Consider the following 16783-nt stretch of genomic DNA (forward strand, 5'->3'; position numbering starts at 1 on the left):
CTGAACTACAAAGTGAGACCAGGTCTCAAAAACAAACAAACAAGAAGAAAATTTTAAAAAGGAACAGAAGAAGCCTGGAGTTTAGCTCAGTGGCACAAGTGCCTGCCAGGCAAACACGAGGTCATGAGTTTGATCTCCTATAGCCCCCCCCAAAAAACCAGTTTTTTTTATTTGATAATATTATGCTTATTAAACCTCATTTTGTTGAAGCGTGACATACGTATAGGTAGGTGCACGTATGGACGTGTATGGCCCTGTAGGACACATTGGGGTAACCAGCACCCCATCCAGCCCCAAAATGCTGTGCTCACCTTACACGTGGGTGAGTTTTGCCCATTTTCTGACTTGGTGCCACTGCAGTCAGACCAGAAGGAAGTCCGCTTTTGGTTTTAGCTTCTTTCACCCAGCTTTGCGCTCCTGAGGGGCATCGTCAGGTTTGTGAGGTGACTCTGCGGGTTACCTTCACTGCTGTTTGGCTTCCCGTTTGTGAGTACCTGACGGTTTATTCGTTCCACTGTGGTGGACGCCTGGGTGGCTGTCAGCTGAGGCTCTGTGGAGACTGCTGCTGTGAACATTCCAGGACCTGGTTTCGGGGAGCATCTGTGTATTCACCTTTGCATTGTTGGGACCAAACAGCTGAAGGAGGAATGGTTTGCTTGGCTCATGGTTTCAGAGGGTTCAGTCCGTGGTTGGCTGGCTCCTAGGCGGAAACAGCAGGGAAGGATGTGGCCGGGTGATGGCAGCCAGGGAGCAGAGAGAGGGGGACAGAGCCGGAGAGGAAGGGGCCAGGGATAGGACACACCCTGCAGAGGCACAGGCCCTACAGCCCCCTGCTGTGCCCCACCCCCTGAGAGCGTGGGCTGTGGGCTCTGGGGTGACCTCATCGGTATGGTGGAGCCCTCATGATTCTGTCGGTGTCTACAAAGCCCAAGTTTTGCGGGACATTTTGGATGGCAACCCTTGAGCTAAAGATGCCCTGGGGTTGGGTCTGTGTGTGTGTGTGTGTGTGTGTGTGTGTGTGTGTGTGTGTGTTTGGTTTTAGTCGATTGTATCAAATCATTGTCTCTGTCCTCCCCAGGAGTCAGTGGTTTTATTCTTATTCCCAGGCTGGTGGCCACCAAGCTGAATCTCGCTGTGGTTATAGTTTACATTTCATTAATGACTGATTAATTCAGTTCCACATCGTGGGTGTTTGGGTAGCCTCTTTGTAAATGTTTGATCAGGTCTTTTCTTATTTGTTTGTTTATGTGTACCGGGGGTTGAACCTGGGGCCTTCACATGAAGCTGTAACTCCAGTCATCTTTAGTTTTTGGGACAAGATCTTGCTTGTTTACTGTGTTGCCCAGCTAAGCTTGATCTGGTGATCCTTCTGCCTCAGCCTCCTAGAATACTGAGATTACAAGTGTGTGCTGCCATGCCCAGTTTTTTTTTTTTTTTTTTGGTACGGAGACTTGAACTCAGAGCCCTGCCTGTGCCCAGTGTTTCTACCTATCTGTCTGTTTATTTTATTTTTGAGATACGGTCTTGTTGTGTCATTCAGCCTGACCTTGAACTGACTTCGTAGGCCAAGATGGCCTCAAATTCTCAATGATTCTCCTGCCTCAGCCTTCTGAGTTCTGGGATTATAGGGATGTTCCACCATGCCCTGCATTTTAAAAATATATTTCGATTTACTGTGATATAACACAACAAATCCACCTTGTATTAAATAAAATTTACGCCAGGTGTGGTGCATATGCCAGTAATCCCAGCACTCTGGAGGCCGAGGCAGGAGGATCAAAATTGAAAGCCCAAATTGGGCAATTTAGAGACTTAGTGAGATTTTGCCTAGGAAGAAAAAAAGTGGGGTGGGATGGGAGGATGGGAAGGTAGCTCAGCGTGAAGGTCCTGTGTTCAGCCTCCAGAAGGAGGGAAAAAAATTAAAGCTATGAAAAATATTGCAAAAAATCACACAGTAGAGCTAAGAATCACACAGGCCTGTAATCCCAGCACTCTCGAGGCTGAGGCAGGAGGATCTCTGGGAGTTTGAAGCCAGAGTGGGCTAGTTCAAGGCCAGCCTGAACCTTATAGTGAAATCCTGCCTAAAAAGAAAGTCACACAATAACGGTCACGTTCGCCATCTGCGAGGGGCCGTTGCTCGCTGTCCTGGCGGCCGGTGGCTGCAGGCATCACCTCTGGAGCACTAGCTGTGGGTACCTGCGTCAGTGCTGTGTGAGTAGGTGGATCGTGCACTGTGTCCAGAGCGGCGGGCGTGCTCCCCTGCGCTCCATCCCCGCCCCCAGACACAGCATTTCCCTCCTATGGCGCCCCTCACGGTCGGTGGCCTCTGTCTGGGGCAGCACCAAATGTCCTGGAGCACCGGCTGCGATCCCTCTGCTGAACCCGTCTGTCCCTGTCTGTCCTTTGTTATTTTCTCAGTGATGTTCGCAGTGACCGGTCCAATTGCCTTGCAGATGGCCCTTGGCTGCCCTGGGATTCGGGCCAAGTCCCATACACTGGGCAGGAAGGCCGCAAGCCAACGAGCCCTCTCACCGGGTGACACCACTGCACAGGCCAGCCCTGGCTGCATTTGTGGGGCCGCGGGACCCCTTTGTCCAGGCTGTGCGCATGAGCTGGGTCCGCAGCACCTTTTCCATTTGTAGCGGATGTGTAGTCTGGGGAAGGATCGGAGGCTGTGACTGTCCCGTTTCCCTGCCATCTGTCACCCAGTGCATGCAGTGTCTATTGTTGACTCTGCCTGAATCGGGGATTAGGATGGAGGTTGCCAAAAGCCGGTGTTTGTACTTCTTTCCTTCTATTTTTTTTTTTTTTTTTCTTTAAGGAGCTGGGGATTGGACCCAGTGCCTTGGCATTGAGCAGTATCCCCAACCCATTTAAATTTTAAGACAAGATCTCAGTAAACTGCTAATTCTTTTATTATTATTATTAAAGTGCTAAATGGTAGAGAATTGGCCAGGCATGTTGGTGCATGCCTGTCATCCCAGTACTTGGGAGCCTGAGACAGGAGGATCACTGAGAGTTTGAGGCCAGCCTGAGACATAGGAGTTCAGGGTCAGTCTGAACTACAAAGCAGGTCCCTTCTCAAACAAAAACCAAAAACCAGCTCCACAGCATGAGGACAGGATTAAATGCAGCTGAGACTGCTCCCCAGTTGTAGAGGGTGGGCTCAAACTTGTGATCCTTCTGGTTCTCCCCCCGGCTTCTGTTCATTTTTTGTCTTTTCAGACAGGTTCTCACTATGCAGTTCAGGCTGGCCTTGAGCTCACTTTGTAGCTCAAGTTATTTCGAACTCACAACAGTCTTCCTGCCTCAGCCTCCCTAGTCCTGGGATTATTGGCAAGCCATTTTTAAATTTATTACTGCTTATTTTGAGGCAGGATCCCTGTAAATCAGTAAGTTCTTCATGCAGGGCTTGAACTTGCCACGCTCCTGCCTCAGCCTCCTGAGTACGCTGGGCTCATATACCATGTGCCACCGTACCCAATCTTTTTTCCAATTGTAAATTCAGGAACGACTCGGGAGTCCTTTAGTCCTGCTTCCCCAGTTCACAGATGGGCGAACTGAGGGCTGGGGAGAAATGACTTGCATTGCTCCTGGCACATCTGGTTCGAGTGTGGGTTTGCATTTCATTGCTTGGGAGGCTGGTGTCTGTACACCCCAGCGGCGTGGGTGTGCACATTTGCTTCTGGCCACCCGCGATGTGGGTGCGGAGAAGCAGGCAGGCGGGGGCCCTGAGATGCACTGCAGCACAGCAAAGCAACAGTGTGTGCGGGCAGGGCGCAGGCCCAGGCTCAGCAGCCGGGGTGGGGGCCGGGTGGGGTGGGGGAGGGTTCTCGGTCCTCTCCTCCTCCACCTCCCAGACTCCTCCTTGATCCCCTTCCCCCAGATCTGCGTTCCCCTGCTAGCTACTGGCAGCCACACGGAGTGGGGTGCAGGCTGTGAACCCTGAGGACCGGGCGGATGGCCGGCTCACCACTGCCTGGGGCCTCAGGAGAGCCCCGTGCTGCCTGGGAAAGATCAGAAGAGAGGACTAATACGTGGGCCCCAGTGCGGTTGTGCTTCTAGACGGTTGTTGCAAAGTTAAGAATTTGCTAAGTTGGATCATCCCAAGTCTTGTCCTAGCCTTAGCTGTCATTTACTGAGATTTTATGAGCCAGTGTCGACTTCTATATTATTCTGTCTGATCTATATAAAACCCTGTTTATAGGTATGGTAGGGGCACGGCTGTGATCCCAGTACCCTGGGAGGCAGAGGCAGGAGGTTTGCAAATTTGAGCCCAGTCTGGGCAACTTAGTGACTTAGCAAGACTGTTGTCTCAAAATGAAAAATTATCGGCCGGGGGTTTAGCTCAGCAGCATAAGCGTCTGCCTGGCAAACTTGAGGTCGTGAGTGCCAATCCCTGACACCAAAAAAAAGAGAAAAATTATAATAAAAAAGATTGGTCATACAGCATAGTGAAAAGGCACTGTCTTTAATTCCCAGAACCATAAACAAAGCAAAACCCAACCCCACAGCTGAGTGTGGTGGGAATCCTGGCACTTGGGAGGCCGAGGCAGGAGGATCTCCAGTTCAAGACCAGCCTGGGCTGCATGCCGAAATCGAGGGCAGCCTGAGCTACATAGCAAGACCCTGTCTCCAAAAATGAATAAGTAAATAAATAAGCAATAAAAAAAGCTATGGGCCAGAAGATACAGGTGTAGAAAACCTAAGCTCGTGGCCTCTTGCTTCACTGTGAGAGTTTCAGAAATGGCAGGAAGGAGCAGGATTTGAATCTGTGGCCGTCGCCCTTGCTGTCAATACTGCTGCGTGGGATGGGCAGAACCAGAGCCCTGTGAGCTGTTGCTGTAGACCTCTCCCTGGTGCCTGCCTATCCCCAAGTCCCTCCGGGATACCTCCCTCTGGCAGCACTAAGCCCTTGGGCCCTGCTGCTCTTCACCATGGAGGCAGATCAGATGGAGATGCATCGTCTTTGTTTTTTAAAATTTAATTTTAATTATTTAATCTTTAGTTTCTTCGTGTGTGTGTGGGGGGGGGGTATTGCGGATGGAACTGCACTAGGCGACATCCCTGTCCTTATTTATTTTGAGATAGGATCTCGTCAGGTTGCTAAATTGCCTGGGCTGGGTTTGAATTTGTGATCCTCCTGCCTCAGCCTCCCAGAGTGCTGGGTTACAGGCCTCTGTCTCCACACCCATCTTAAACCACTAATTCTTGGTTGTGGGGTCCAGGCAGGGACTGGCAGGCCCGTCCTGTGCCCAGGGCCCGCTCTGGCTGGTCTCAAGTCCTCCTCTCTTCTCCTGCAACTTCCCTTTATTTGCACAGATGGATTCACGATGATCCGAGTGTCCAGGAACCAAACCAGAAGTCAATGTGTTGTCCTAAGAAAGGACCTAGGAGTGCCCTAACCCGGTGGGTCTCTATGAGAACTCTTGGCCTCTGGTCTGAATGCAGAGCACCCTCCCTGCCTCTGCCCCCAAGCCTGAGCTGTTTGTTTTTACTTATGGATCTCACTGTCAAAACTTCTGTTCCGGGAGAGTTCTTTGGCAAAAGAAAAAGAAAAACAGGCATAAAACGTCTTTCTATGTCTGCCCTTGAGATCCCTGAGGTGTAGAAGTGGATCTGGGGTTGCTGCTCAGGCCAGGACTCTTGGCATGGCTGGGCACGGTGGAGCACGCCTATAATCCCAGCACTCAGGAGGCTGAGGCAGGAGGATCGTTGGGAGTTCGAGACCAGCCTGGGCTACAAAGTGAGTGCAAGGCCAGCCTGAACTGCATAGCGAGACCCTGTCTCAGACCAAAAAGAAAGAAAGAAAGAAAAAAGAACCCACATGTGAGTACTGGGGGGAAGGTGTCCCTTTCCCTTTTGGTCTGGCTGCATCGGCCTTAGTCCTGGAGGGCTTAGTGACGAAGCCATTACAGACACCAGTGTTAAAGGTCTTGCGAGTCTGGACAGGTTAAGGGAGTCTTTTTTTGGGTTCAGGACTGGAACTCAGGACCGCTTGCTTGCCAGCCAGGTGCTGTGCCGCGGGGCTACCGGCCCCTTCAGTGAGTTTCACAGCTGGGCTGTGCTGGGTCTGTTTTCCTTGCTGGGCATCAGACCAGGGCCTTGCGCACAGAAGGCAGGCGCTGGTCACTGGGCCGCACCCGGGTCTGAGAGTTTCCAGCAGTAAGGGGTGTGGATGGGAAGCGTGACAAGCCTGGGCCGTGCCCCTGGGCCCAGCATAGTCCCGAGATCACACCTTCCTGTAGTCACCAGAGCCGGAGTGTGGCTGATGGAGAAGTCTTGTACATTTTGGGTCCTTCATTTATTTTCTGTCTCTTTGAGACGGGGTCTCTCTATGCAGTTCAGGCTGGCCTTGAGCTCACTTTGTGGCCCAGGCTGGTCTCAAACTCACAATGATCCTCCTGCCTCAGCCTCCTGAGTGCTGGGATGACAGAGTGCACCACCACTCCCGGCCTGTGTCCTTTAGGAGTCGGATTTGACAGGCAGAATTCCCTGCCCTGGGTTCTGCCGGTGCGGGCAGTCACAGAGCACGCTCCTCGCTCCTGCTCGGTGGCCCTTAAATTGGTTGTTGGATGTGCTGGGTGACCAGCGGCAAGCGTCTCCCCCGCCCCTGTCTCTGTTCCTGCCTGAGTCCCCTAGAGACCCCATCCCCGCCGTGTCCTTCCGCCAGGAGACCTTCTGGCTCTGTCCTGGTGCCACAACATCTTCACTGCAGCCACTGCACTGCCATTCCGTCACACTTTGTCACTCCTCGGTGGAGCCTGAGTCGCCTCTCCAAGTTGTGCTTAGAGCCGGCCCTGACCCAGGTCGGAGTCCAAAGCCCACGATGCGCTGTACTGGGGAGTTCCTGGTGTTTGTTTCCCTGGGGTCCCCTGAACCCACTTTCCTTCCCCTGCCCTCCCTGTCCCCTGGCTCCAACCCCGGCACACCAGGGACCTCAGCCCTCAGCTCCTGACTCTGCTCCGTGGCCTCAGTGGCTACCTTGCTGTGGGCCCAAGAAGGAACGTGTGACTTCAGCCACCCCAAACCCTGCCTCCTCTATCACTGGCGGACCTCTGCCTGGTGGCCAGCCTCCCAGCTGCAGTGGCCAGTGGCTCTGGGGCCGCAGGAAGAGGGCATCAAGGGAGCACGGGAGCTCTGAGGTCGTGATGGGGGGCTGGGGCACCTGGTTGGCCTCCCCAATGTAAGCGTGGGCCTCCCCACGGGGAGGTCCAGGGTGCAGCTCCTGTCTGCTCCGGACAGTGAGGTGTTTTCTGGGTGGGGTGCGTCTTCCTTGGTATCAGCTCTGTGTTCCTGCCCCGAGTTCCGTATGTTACAGGACACCGTCCCAGGTCCAGGGCCCGCCCGCCTCCAGCTTGATGGTAGCTGCAGAGACTCTGCTCCCAAACACGGTGACCTCGAGGGACGCCAGGCTGTAGGACCTGACCCTGTGCCTGGGGCGTGTGGTTCCCTCCCAGCACCCCCCGCAGGAGAGAGTGGACCGGGAGAGCCAGGTCCACCTAGCACCCTCTGTGGTGGTGCACTGCATTCAGTGTACTTTTGTGCTGGAGATGGAAACACCCAGCATTTTCCATGGGTTGGGGAATGTCACACTGTCACACGTTTGTTTTTTTTTTTTTTTAAAGAGAAGCAAAAAGGGGAGGAGCCCACACTGTGTTTTATTTTTATTTATTTATTTTTCGGGTACCAGGAATTGAACTCACAATCTCGTGCTTGCCAGACAGGTGCTTGTGCCACTGAGCTAAATCCCCAGCCTCTGGTTTTAATCTAAATTTGTATTTACTTAGTTTTTGTTATTATTAAAGCCTCCCCCCACTAGATTTGCTTTTTTGATACCTTGATGATACAAAATAAGTAATTTTTTAAAAGTAAGTAGTACTTTTATGGTGGCAAGGAATAATTTTGTAGTTTTCATCTTTTTAACTAAATGATGACATCAAAATGATTATTTTATTTTAGTTTTTGGTACTGGAGATCAAATGCTAGCTGTTTATCTCTAGTACTGGGAAGAACAGCAAACATGACTTTATCTTTCTTTCTGTCTCTCTTTTTTGGGGGGTGTCCCCAGGGATTGAACTCAAGCTTGCCAGGCAGGCACTTATACCACTGAGCTAAACCCCTGGGGTCTCTGTCTCTGTCTGTCTCTCTCTCTGTCTCTCTCTCTGTCTCTCTCTCTCTCTGTCTCTCTCTCTCTCTTTCTTTTTTTCTGGAGACAAGTCCTGCTATGTAGTTCAGGCTGGCCTTGAACTCACTGTGTGTCCCAGACTGGCCTCAAACCCATGGTGATCCTCCTGCCTCTGCCTCCCGAGTGCTGGGATTATAGGTGAGCACCACCACACTGGCTTCGAACTATTTTAAAGCTTGTGTCTCTTTCTCACAGAATACTCATCATTTTCTATTGGACTTATAAATACTTGAATGACCAGTGAAATCTGGATGCTCCTTTTTTGTTGTTTTTTTTTTTTTGGTGGGGCACCAGAAACTGAACTCAGGACCTCATGCTTGCCAGGCAGGAACTGTGTGACGGAGCTGTGTCCCTGGACTCTGGATGCTCTGTTTTTGTCCATACTGGGGCTGTGATTGAAAATAACCTGTGGATTACTATTTACTTGCTTGTGGGAGGAGTTTTCACACAGGATTAAGTGCGTGTATGTAAGTGTTGCATGAAGAGTCTCACACCGGGCAAGTGCTATACATTTATTTGAAAGCACATTTTACCCAAATTTTACCTCTGGTTACCTGTGTATACATGTTCTATAAAGAAGGTGCTAAGTATTTTGTTTTATTTTGGTGTTGGGGTCAAAGCCAGGGCTGTGGGCATGCTAAGCACAAATCCACCCCTCTGAGGTGTTTCCCTATCCTGTATGTTTTAAAATATCAGTAATTTGCATGCTTTAACCTCAGCATTTGGGAGGCTGAAGCAGGAAGATTACCATAAATTCAAGGCCAGCCTGGGCTACATAGTGAGTTCAAGGACAGCCTGATCTTTCAAAAAAAAAAAGCAGAAACAAAAGCAGTAATTTCTACATTGCTATGTAGTAACCATGAATAAGTGAATACATGATATTTAATTCTGAGTGTACATATATGTAATATGTATATATTCTATATTAGTGGCTGCATGTTTATTTGTATATATGTGTTAGGTGTATATCACAGGCATGCATGATCTACACTGATGAAAGCCAGCACACTTACCTGTTTTAGGAGGACTTTTTTTTGTTTTTTGGGGGGTACAGTCGATTGAACTCATGACCTCGCACTTGCCAGCCACCGCTGAGCTGAAGCTTGGCCTTGGGCGGGCTTTTTTCTTCAAATGATGGTAGGATTGGGTTCCAAGTGCCGAGCACGCCAGGCCAGTGCTCTGCCCCTGAGCTACCCCCAGTTCCTTTTGCTTTATTTTTTTGAAACCGATCATGTTAAGTTGCCAAGACTGGGTTTTGGGATTTGGGCTGTGGTTTTTCAAATCTTTATTGTAGTCTTCTTTGATTAGGGTTCTATTTAAATTGACATCATAATCCCAGCTTTATAGAATATCAGTGAAATGAATGATCTACCATTGTGGGGTAGCCAAATGTGTGTGTGTCTCTCTCTCTCTTGTTTTTTGTCTTTCTGAGACAGGCTTTCACTATGCAGTTCAGGTTGGCCTAGAACTCACTTTATAGCTCAGGCTAGCGTTGAACTAACATCGATCCTCCTGCCTCAGCTTCCCAAGTGCTGGAATTATAGGCATGTGCCACCACGCCTGGCCTAAAATATCATTTATTGTGCATTGGTTTCTTGATTTATTTGCTTGCTTGCTTTCCTTTTTTTTTTTTTTTTGTTTTTTGTTTTTTGTTTCTGAGACAGAGAGTGTCACAGTGTAGTACAGGCTGGTCTTGAACAGGCTGGCAAATCCTCCTGCCTCAGCCTCTCAAGTGCTCGGTTTATAACACCACTAACCTGGTTTGTATCTATGTCTGCAGTTTTGAGAATCAGGTTGATGAGTCAGAACCGTTCTGAAAGTGAAAGTCCATGCAGTCTTCTAATTTCGGATTTACAAGCATGGGGAAAGTGCTTTGTGTACCAACCCTTAGCTCCTCCGGAGCAAGAGGGCAGTGCTGCGTTTGGTGCCTCTGCCAGCGCCTCACTGCCCCCACCAACGGCTGTTTGAATGGACTGCTTTAAAATTTATTTTCATCCTTTGAAGTGTGTTCTCTTGCTCCTTTTTTTTAAGACAGGGTATTGCTTTGTGGAACAGCTGGTTTCGAACTCATTATGTAGCCCAGGCTGGCCTTCCAGGTGTGTGCCTCCATACCCATGAAGGATTACAAATCTGAGGCTGCCCTGGACGATTTGGAGACAGTGTCTCAAAGTGAAATTTTTTAAAAGGGTTGGAAGGATCAAATATTTGAGCCCAGTCAGGATAATTTAGCAATTTAGTGAGACTCTGTCACAAAATAAAAAAATAAAAAGGAGCTGGGCTGGGCATGGTGGGTAACACCCCTAGCCCCAGCACTCAGAAGGCCGAGGCAGGAAGATCACCATAAATTTGAGGTCAGCCTGGGCTCTGTACTGAGTTCAAGGCTAGCCTGGATTACATAGGGAGATTCTGTCTCAAAAAAAAAAAAAAAAAGCTTTTTTTTTTTTTTTTTTTTCCCACATTCATTATATTTCAAAGAGAGGGAAAAAAAAGATGTCAGCATAGCATGTGTGCAGACTTTTGCCCCTGCATTTTACAGGAGCGCTAACAGGCCAGAAGTGCAGCTGGGATTCGAACCCACAGTCTTAGCGTAACCTCTGAGTGGTGCTTGCAGGGACCGCTGAGCTCGGAGTGCGCTGCTGGCTTGCAGGACCCAGGGAGCTTAGATTTTGAAGCTGTGCTCTGTTCCATCTCCTGCCCCAGCAAACCCTCGTGGCCTTGACCTTGAGCATGGCTGGGCAGGCCAGTGGGCCTTTGCAAGGCTGGCCCGGGTGTGGAGGGGTGCGCAGCTGTCACGGAGGGCTCTGGGCCAGACTGGCCTCTCCGAGCCCCCAGGAAAGTCCACTTATTCCTGACCCGGTAAGGTGGTCCCGCGTTGCCCAGAGCAGGCCAGGGGTTTCGGGCAAGGCTTCAGATGCCCCCTGGTGGAGCTGCACCTCCCTGCGCAAACCCCGTCTGCTGCCCCCTTCCCAGGACTCAGGGCAGGGCAGGGAGCGGCCACTCAAACTGGGGCCCTTTAGAGGAGCCCCACCTAGCACAGGGTCTGCACCTGCAGTGTTGCAGGGGCAGATAAGCGCCAGTTCTGGGATTTGATTGACTTGACTTCAAATCCCAGCTCCAGACTGAGGCGGGAGGATCACCATGAGTTCCAAGCCAGCCTGGGCTATATACACAGGGAGACCCTGTCTCAAAAAAGAAAAGAAAGCAAACAAAACCCAAATCCCAGCTCTGCGCCTCACTGGGGTCCAAGCACCAGTTTCTCTTTATACTATGTGCAGAGTTCTCCCTCCTAGAGCAATGAGACCCTATCTCAAAATAAAGAAGAAGAAAGGGGCCGCGGTGCGGGCTGCAGCAGCACATAGACCGCAGCAGGAGGGCCGTGGAGACGGCTGTGTTCCCCGTGGCGCCAAGATGGCATGTACAAGTGTGAAGGCTTCTGTATTTTCTGCCAGAAAGATCCTAACATTTTTTCTTTTCCTTTGTAGGTGACAAAACAATTTTGGCTTTTCCATTATAAATAATGTTTATTACAAGGCACAGATAATTTTTGGCAGGATCTCCCCCTTTTTGGATTTTGTAGTTTATAAACGGTTGAGTAATTGCTCTGAAATTCTTAGGTGTTCTTCACTAGATCTTCTTCCTATTGGTGGGGATCCTCCTGCCTCGGCCTCCTAAGTGCTGCGATTACAGGCGTGTGCCACCATGCCCAGCGACTCTCACCATGTTTTTAAATTACTCATTTCTTTCATTTGATCCCTAGGGATTGTGGTTTCAGTCATGAAAGGGGAGGGGACTGTAGCTCAGCACAAAGGCCTTGGGGTTCAGTCCCCAGTACCCCCAAAACAATGAAATGAAAAAAAACCCACTTGAAGCCAAAAGACGGGAACCCCATGTTGTCTTACACACTTCAGGGGTGACTTTATTACTTTCCTTATTCAGTGCTGCCATGTAAAAGGCACTGTGTTTATTTATTCAACAAATATTGACTCTGGCCCGTCATAAAGCGGGCTCTTTACCCAGAGCGGCTGCAGCGGGAGCCACCCTGCCTCTCCCCGTCCATGTGAGCTGCGAGGGTTAATAAGAGCTGTGTGTCCCCAAAGACTTGAAGACTTTCTCTGTAAAGCGCCGGGGGTAAACATTTCAGGCTTTGCACCGAGTCCCTGCTTGGAAACCAGGGAACCTGGCCTTTCCTGCGCACTGGGACTGCGTGTGGTTTTCCCTTTGGATTTCCACCTTTGCACTTATACACCGGGCCGGGTTGGCCCTGGGACTGGCGCTGGCTGACCCCAGTTTCTGCCCCCATGACCTCTCGGGGTCACTGTGAATAAGGGTCCCCCTGCTTTTTTGTCATTGCTGTTTATTTGGTGCTTCTGAGTCTCCAGGCACCATGGGTTTGCACCGAGCTAACGGAGAGCTGGGGTCTTTCCAGACCAGATGGCATTTCCCATGGCGGTCGCCGTGCTCGGTTTGAGTGTAACACCAGAAGGTGCCAGCTCTTCCATGCGTCACCCCCAGCTTGGCAGTTGGCTTCATGTGTCGTTTTTTCCTGCTCAAAGTGTTTCTTCTTGCGTGCTGGTCCTTCCCCTTGGCCGAGACGCTGGCGTTCCCATTTCACAGATGAGCCAGCAGAGCCCCAGGAGCATCGAGGGTTCCTTGGGGGTGGTTAGGGTTAGGTGGCCCTGAAGGTTCCAGTCACCTGCTCTCAGGGACGTGGTGAGAGGCTCAGTTCTAGGTGGTAGCTTTGTTTGTTTTGAGCAGGGCCTCGGTAGGTGGTGCAGCAGTCTTCCTGCCTCAGCCTCCTGAGTGCTGCCATTACAGCTGTGTGCCACCATGCTGGACCGAGCTGGTGCAGAGTCCTCCCCCCTGGTGTGGAAGAGAGGTTGCCTTTGCCGAGCGGGGACACACTGTCTTCTGTTCGGCCGTCCTTCATCGTTGAAGTGATTTGCTCTGTGTGGGATGGGACGTCAGAGTTCACTTCTGGAGCATCCGTCCCATAAGCCTCTGCCGGCCCCTGTGCCTGCCGGGCTGTGTTCCAGGGGCTCAGATGGAGTGGGCCTGCCCGACAGCAGGCTGCCCTCCCCGTGCTTGCAGCCAAGCACAGACAGGGAGGCGTGGTCTGTAGGGATGGCGAGGGCGCTGGGGTGAGGGATTCCCGCCATGGTACTGTGGTTTACTCCTCCCGGCTGCCTGATCAGAGGAGCAGGGTGAAGACACAGAGAGGTTCAGGGAAGCCGAGTAGCCTCGCCAGCTTCGCAGACCAGGGAGGAGGCTTCTAAGCAGCCGGTTTTTCTGTAGCCCTGAGCCCCGTCCTGTCCTAGTGCTGTGACTGCTCAGAAAGGCCCCAGCCACGCTGGGGGAGTTTTTAGTGGGCCATGGGGAGAAGGATACAGTGTGGAGAGGGGGGAGTGGTGGGCAGGGCCATTTAGAAAGCTTACCCAGGCAGTGTGACAAGCAAGTGTGGCTGGGGAGCCCAGAGTCCCCTTAGGAAGCCACCAAGGACACCTCCTAGAATGGTGATGGTTGACTGCCCCAGAGGTGGATGGGGACAGATGGGACAGAGGGAAATCAGGGCCAGGAAAACCAACAGGGCGAGGGAGGGCAGTGGGCAGATGTGCAGGGGTACCGTGGAATCCGTGGAGGGCATGGGCGTCGCTTTGTGGGGGACCCTGGTGGAGCCCGCAACCCCAAGCTGGCCGGAGCGAGCATCTTCTTTGGATTCTGCCCCAGGGAGCCGGCGGCTGGTGGACGTGATGGACGTGAACACCCAGAAGGGCACGGAGATGAGCATGTCCCAGTTTGTGCGCTACTATGAGACACCCGAGGCGCAGCGGGACAAGCTGTACAATGTGATCAGCCTGGAGTTCAGCCACACCAAGCTGGAGCACCTGGTCAAGCGTCCCACCGTGGTAGGCCGAAGTCAGCCCCTGCCCGGCACCTGCCGCCCGCCTGTCTCCCTGTCTGGCCCGGCTCTGGCTGGACTGTCCCTTGAGCTAGGCGGCTGGCTGACCTGAGCTGTGGTCTCCTGGGGGTGGGGGGGGGCAGGATCCTGGGGCTCCTGTGTGGGCTGAGGCGGGAGGAAGGGGTGCAGGGAGTGCAGGGGTCCAGCTCAAGGGCACCTGGGGACTTGCCGGGGCGGAGGGGACATCTAGCTGTACCCTGGCTTTGAGCGCTGCCTGACTTTCAGGTGGACCTGGTGGACTGGGTGGACAACATGTGGCCCCAGCACCTGAAGGAGAAGCAGACAGAGGCCACCAATGCCATCGCAGAGATGAAGTACCCCAAAGTGAAGAAGTAAGGCTTGCCCGGCTGGCAGGTGGAGTGGGGTGGGTGGGGTGCCGTCCTGACCACCGTGCGCTCGGGCTCGAGTTGTGCTTTGCAGCCAGCTGCAGGCCTGGGTCTGGGCAGGGACAGCGGGCACTGAGGGCAGGGCCTTGATCCAGGCCTCTCGGCATCTTGTTCCCTGGAACGCAGGGCTCGGGTCTGCAACTGGCCCTGGGGCATCCCCACAGCTCCCTTGGGGCTCATGATCTGTGAGTGTGTGCGTGCATATGTGTGCACCTGTGCACTAGGTCTGTTCTGCCCATGTGACAGTGTGTCCGGGAATGGGCATTGCTGGGATGGCTTCGGTGTCTCTTTCCCTGGGTGCTGGGACCTCTGACTCAGAAGGACCTCTCCTTCAGTGTCCCGGACGTGTCTGAGATAGTCCACTCAGGACCAGGAGAGTGACTGTGGTCAGTAGTCAACACATCACTGCATGCAGCGTGAGCATCCTGACTCGAGAGCAAGGGTTCACCGTGGGCAGTCTTGGGTACAGGACTGTCTGGATCCTTTGGCAGGAAGTCACCTTTGGGACTCCCGTTGTTTGTTTGGAGACAGGGTCTGGCTGTGTAGTTTAGGCTGGACAAGGGTGGCCTTGAACTCTTGTGGCAGTCCTCCTGCCTCAGCCTCCTGAGTGCTGGGATAATGGTTGTATATCACCATTTAGGTTTTGTAAAAGAGGTGTCCCAGGCAGGGCAGTTGCTCTGGGTTTCCCAAAGGAGCTGCTGGTGGTGGAGGGGTTGGTTAGTAGCTCTGCTGTCCAGCTGCCAGTAGCGGCCCTGGAGCTTCCGGGCTGTGGCCTCTCCATCTCCTCGGCCTCCATTCAGGGCCAATGGAGTGTGGGTTGTGTGCCAGGCTTTGTAAGGAGCTGGCTCTGGGCTTTCAGGGTTTTGCTTTAATTACTTCACAGACATTTTCCTTCTCCCCAAAGTGACTCCACACAGCCCTTGGATCTGGGCTGCATCAAAGGCAGAGAGAGAGCCGGCTCTGGGTGGGGAGGGCAGGGAGTGGGATTTGCTTCCGTCTGATTTGATCATGGCAAAATTGTCAGAGGCCCTGGGACGGGAGCGGCTGAACAAGCCTAGGGACCCCGCCCGCTGGAAGGGTTCTGCTCTGGACAGAGGTAGAGACAGACTCATGGAGCAGAGGATGGGTCAGGAGAATCCTGGGCTGATGTCACCAGGAGGGACGTTTAACTTGGCCTTTAGATGACAAGAAATAAGAGGCTGTGGGAGGAACAGGAAGAAAGAAAGTTCTCCAGGGTGGAGCTGGAAGGGATGGTGTGGGGGAAGCCGTGTCTCCTGGACCCCTTCCTTCCTTCCTTCCTTCCTTCCTTCCTTCCTTCCTTCCTTCCTTCCTTTCTTTTGCAGCTGTGTTCTGAGCATCTGACTGGAGATACGGGAGGTCCCTGCCCCTACAGGTTGTGCTGTCTTTGGGGAGACAGAGTCACCCAGTTGTGATAGGAAGAGGGCCTGGCCTGCTCAGGGAGGTCAGGGATGCCTCCTCTGCTGGGGTCGCAAAGGCTCATGGCCCCTTACAGATGGTAAAGGGGAGGAGCGGGAACCAACAGTCCGGCTGCCCCTGAGGACAGCCAAAGCCTTTCTGAGATCTCACGGTGCAGGATATGTTCAGGTTTGCTGGGCAAACCCTCCTGTCACTGTGGGGGATTACAGGAGGTGGGGCCAGCAGCCAAGGAGAGGCAGAGAGGAGGCTGTTTGGGGGAAACCACTGGGGGGATGGAGATACCAGTTGTGGTCTGCCTTGCCTTCCGGAGATACTCAGTGGCTTCTGCCTGTTACTGAAAGACTTCCCTTAAATTGGAAAGATCCTCGCTCAGTACTGAAAGATCTATTTAGGGTCTCCTTTAATTACCACAAAATAGAGCGCACGCACGGGTTGTGTCACATCGCATAGCATCGTGTGGCAAATAGATTTACGAACTCCAGCCCTGGCTGCAGGCTCTTGCTATGGCGTTGGGTGGAAACCGTTACCTCAGAAATAGTCCATTTGTTCAGCTGAAAAGAATGCTGCTTTCAAATATTTATAAGCCAGGTAACAAATCCCACCATGACAGAGTCCTCGGGGCTTCGGGTCGTTCTGTGGCATTTAATTAAGATGACATTGTTTCTGGAAATCACAGCAGCACTCACCCCAAGCCAGCGGGCAGCGAGGGCTCCCGAATCCGAATCCGAGGATGGTGTGGCCCTCGCAGGGCTTCTCCGGCTCTGGGATTCCGTTGTGGTCAGAGGGTTAGGAATTTTAATGGGTTTCAGCTGAGAT

The 16783-nt window shown here is 52.3% G+C and overlaps 1 protein-coding gene across 5 annotated transcripts in view; it reads left to right on the forward strand.

Moving 5' to 3' along the window:
• Kdm2b (lysine demethylase 2B) overlaps positions 1-16783 on the forward strand; it is a 95759-nt gene that overhangs the window by 9823 nt on the left and 69153 nt on the right. For all 5 annotated transcript variants that reach the window (XM_013144801.3, XM_013144802.3, XM_003462925.5 and 2 more), the window contains exons 5-6: positions 13913-14091; positions 14370-14476. In XM_013144801.3, the coding sequence (XP_013000255.1) occupies positions 13913-14091; positions 14370-14476 (286 nt within the window). The remainder of the gene's footprint in view (positions 1-13912; positions 14092-14369; positions 14477-16783) is intronic.

Source organism: Cavia porcellus, unplaced genomic scaffold, assembly GCF_034190915.1.
Source record: "Cavia porcellus strain 051 isolate PalLab524CR breed Dunkin Hartley unplaced genomic scaffold, mCavPor4.1 scaffold_16, whole genome shotgun sequence".
Taxonomy (NCBI): domain Eukaryota; kingdom Metazoa; phylum Chordata; class Mammalia; order Rodentia; family Caviidae; genus Cavia; species Cavia porcellus.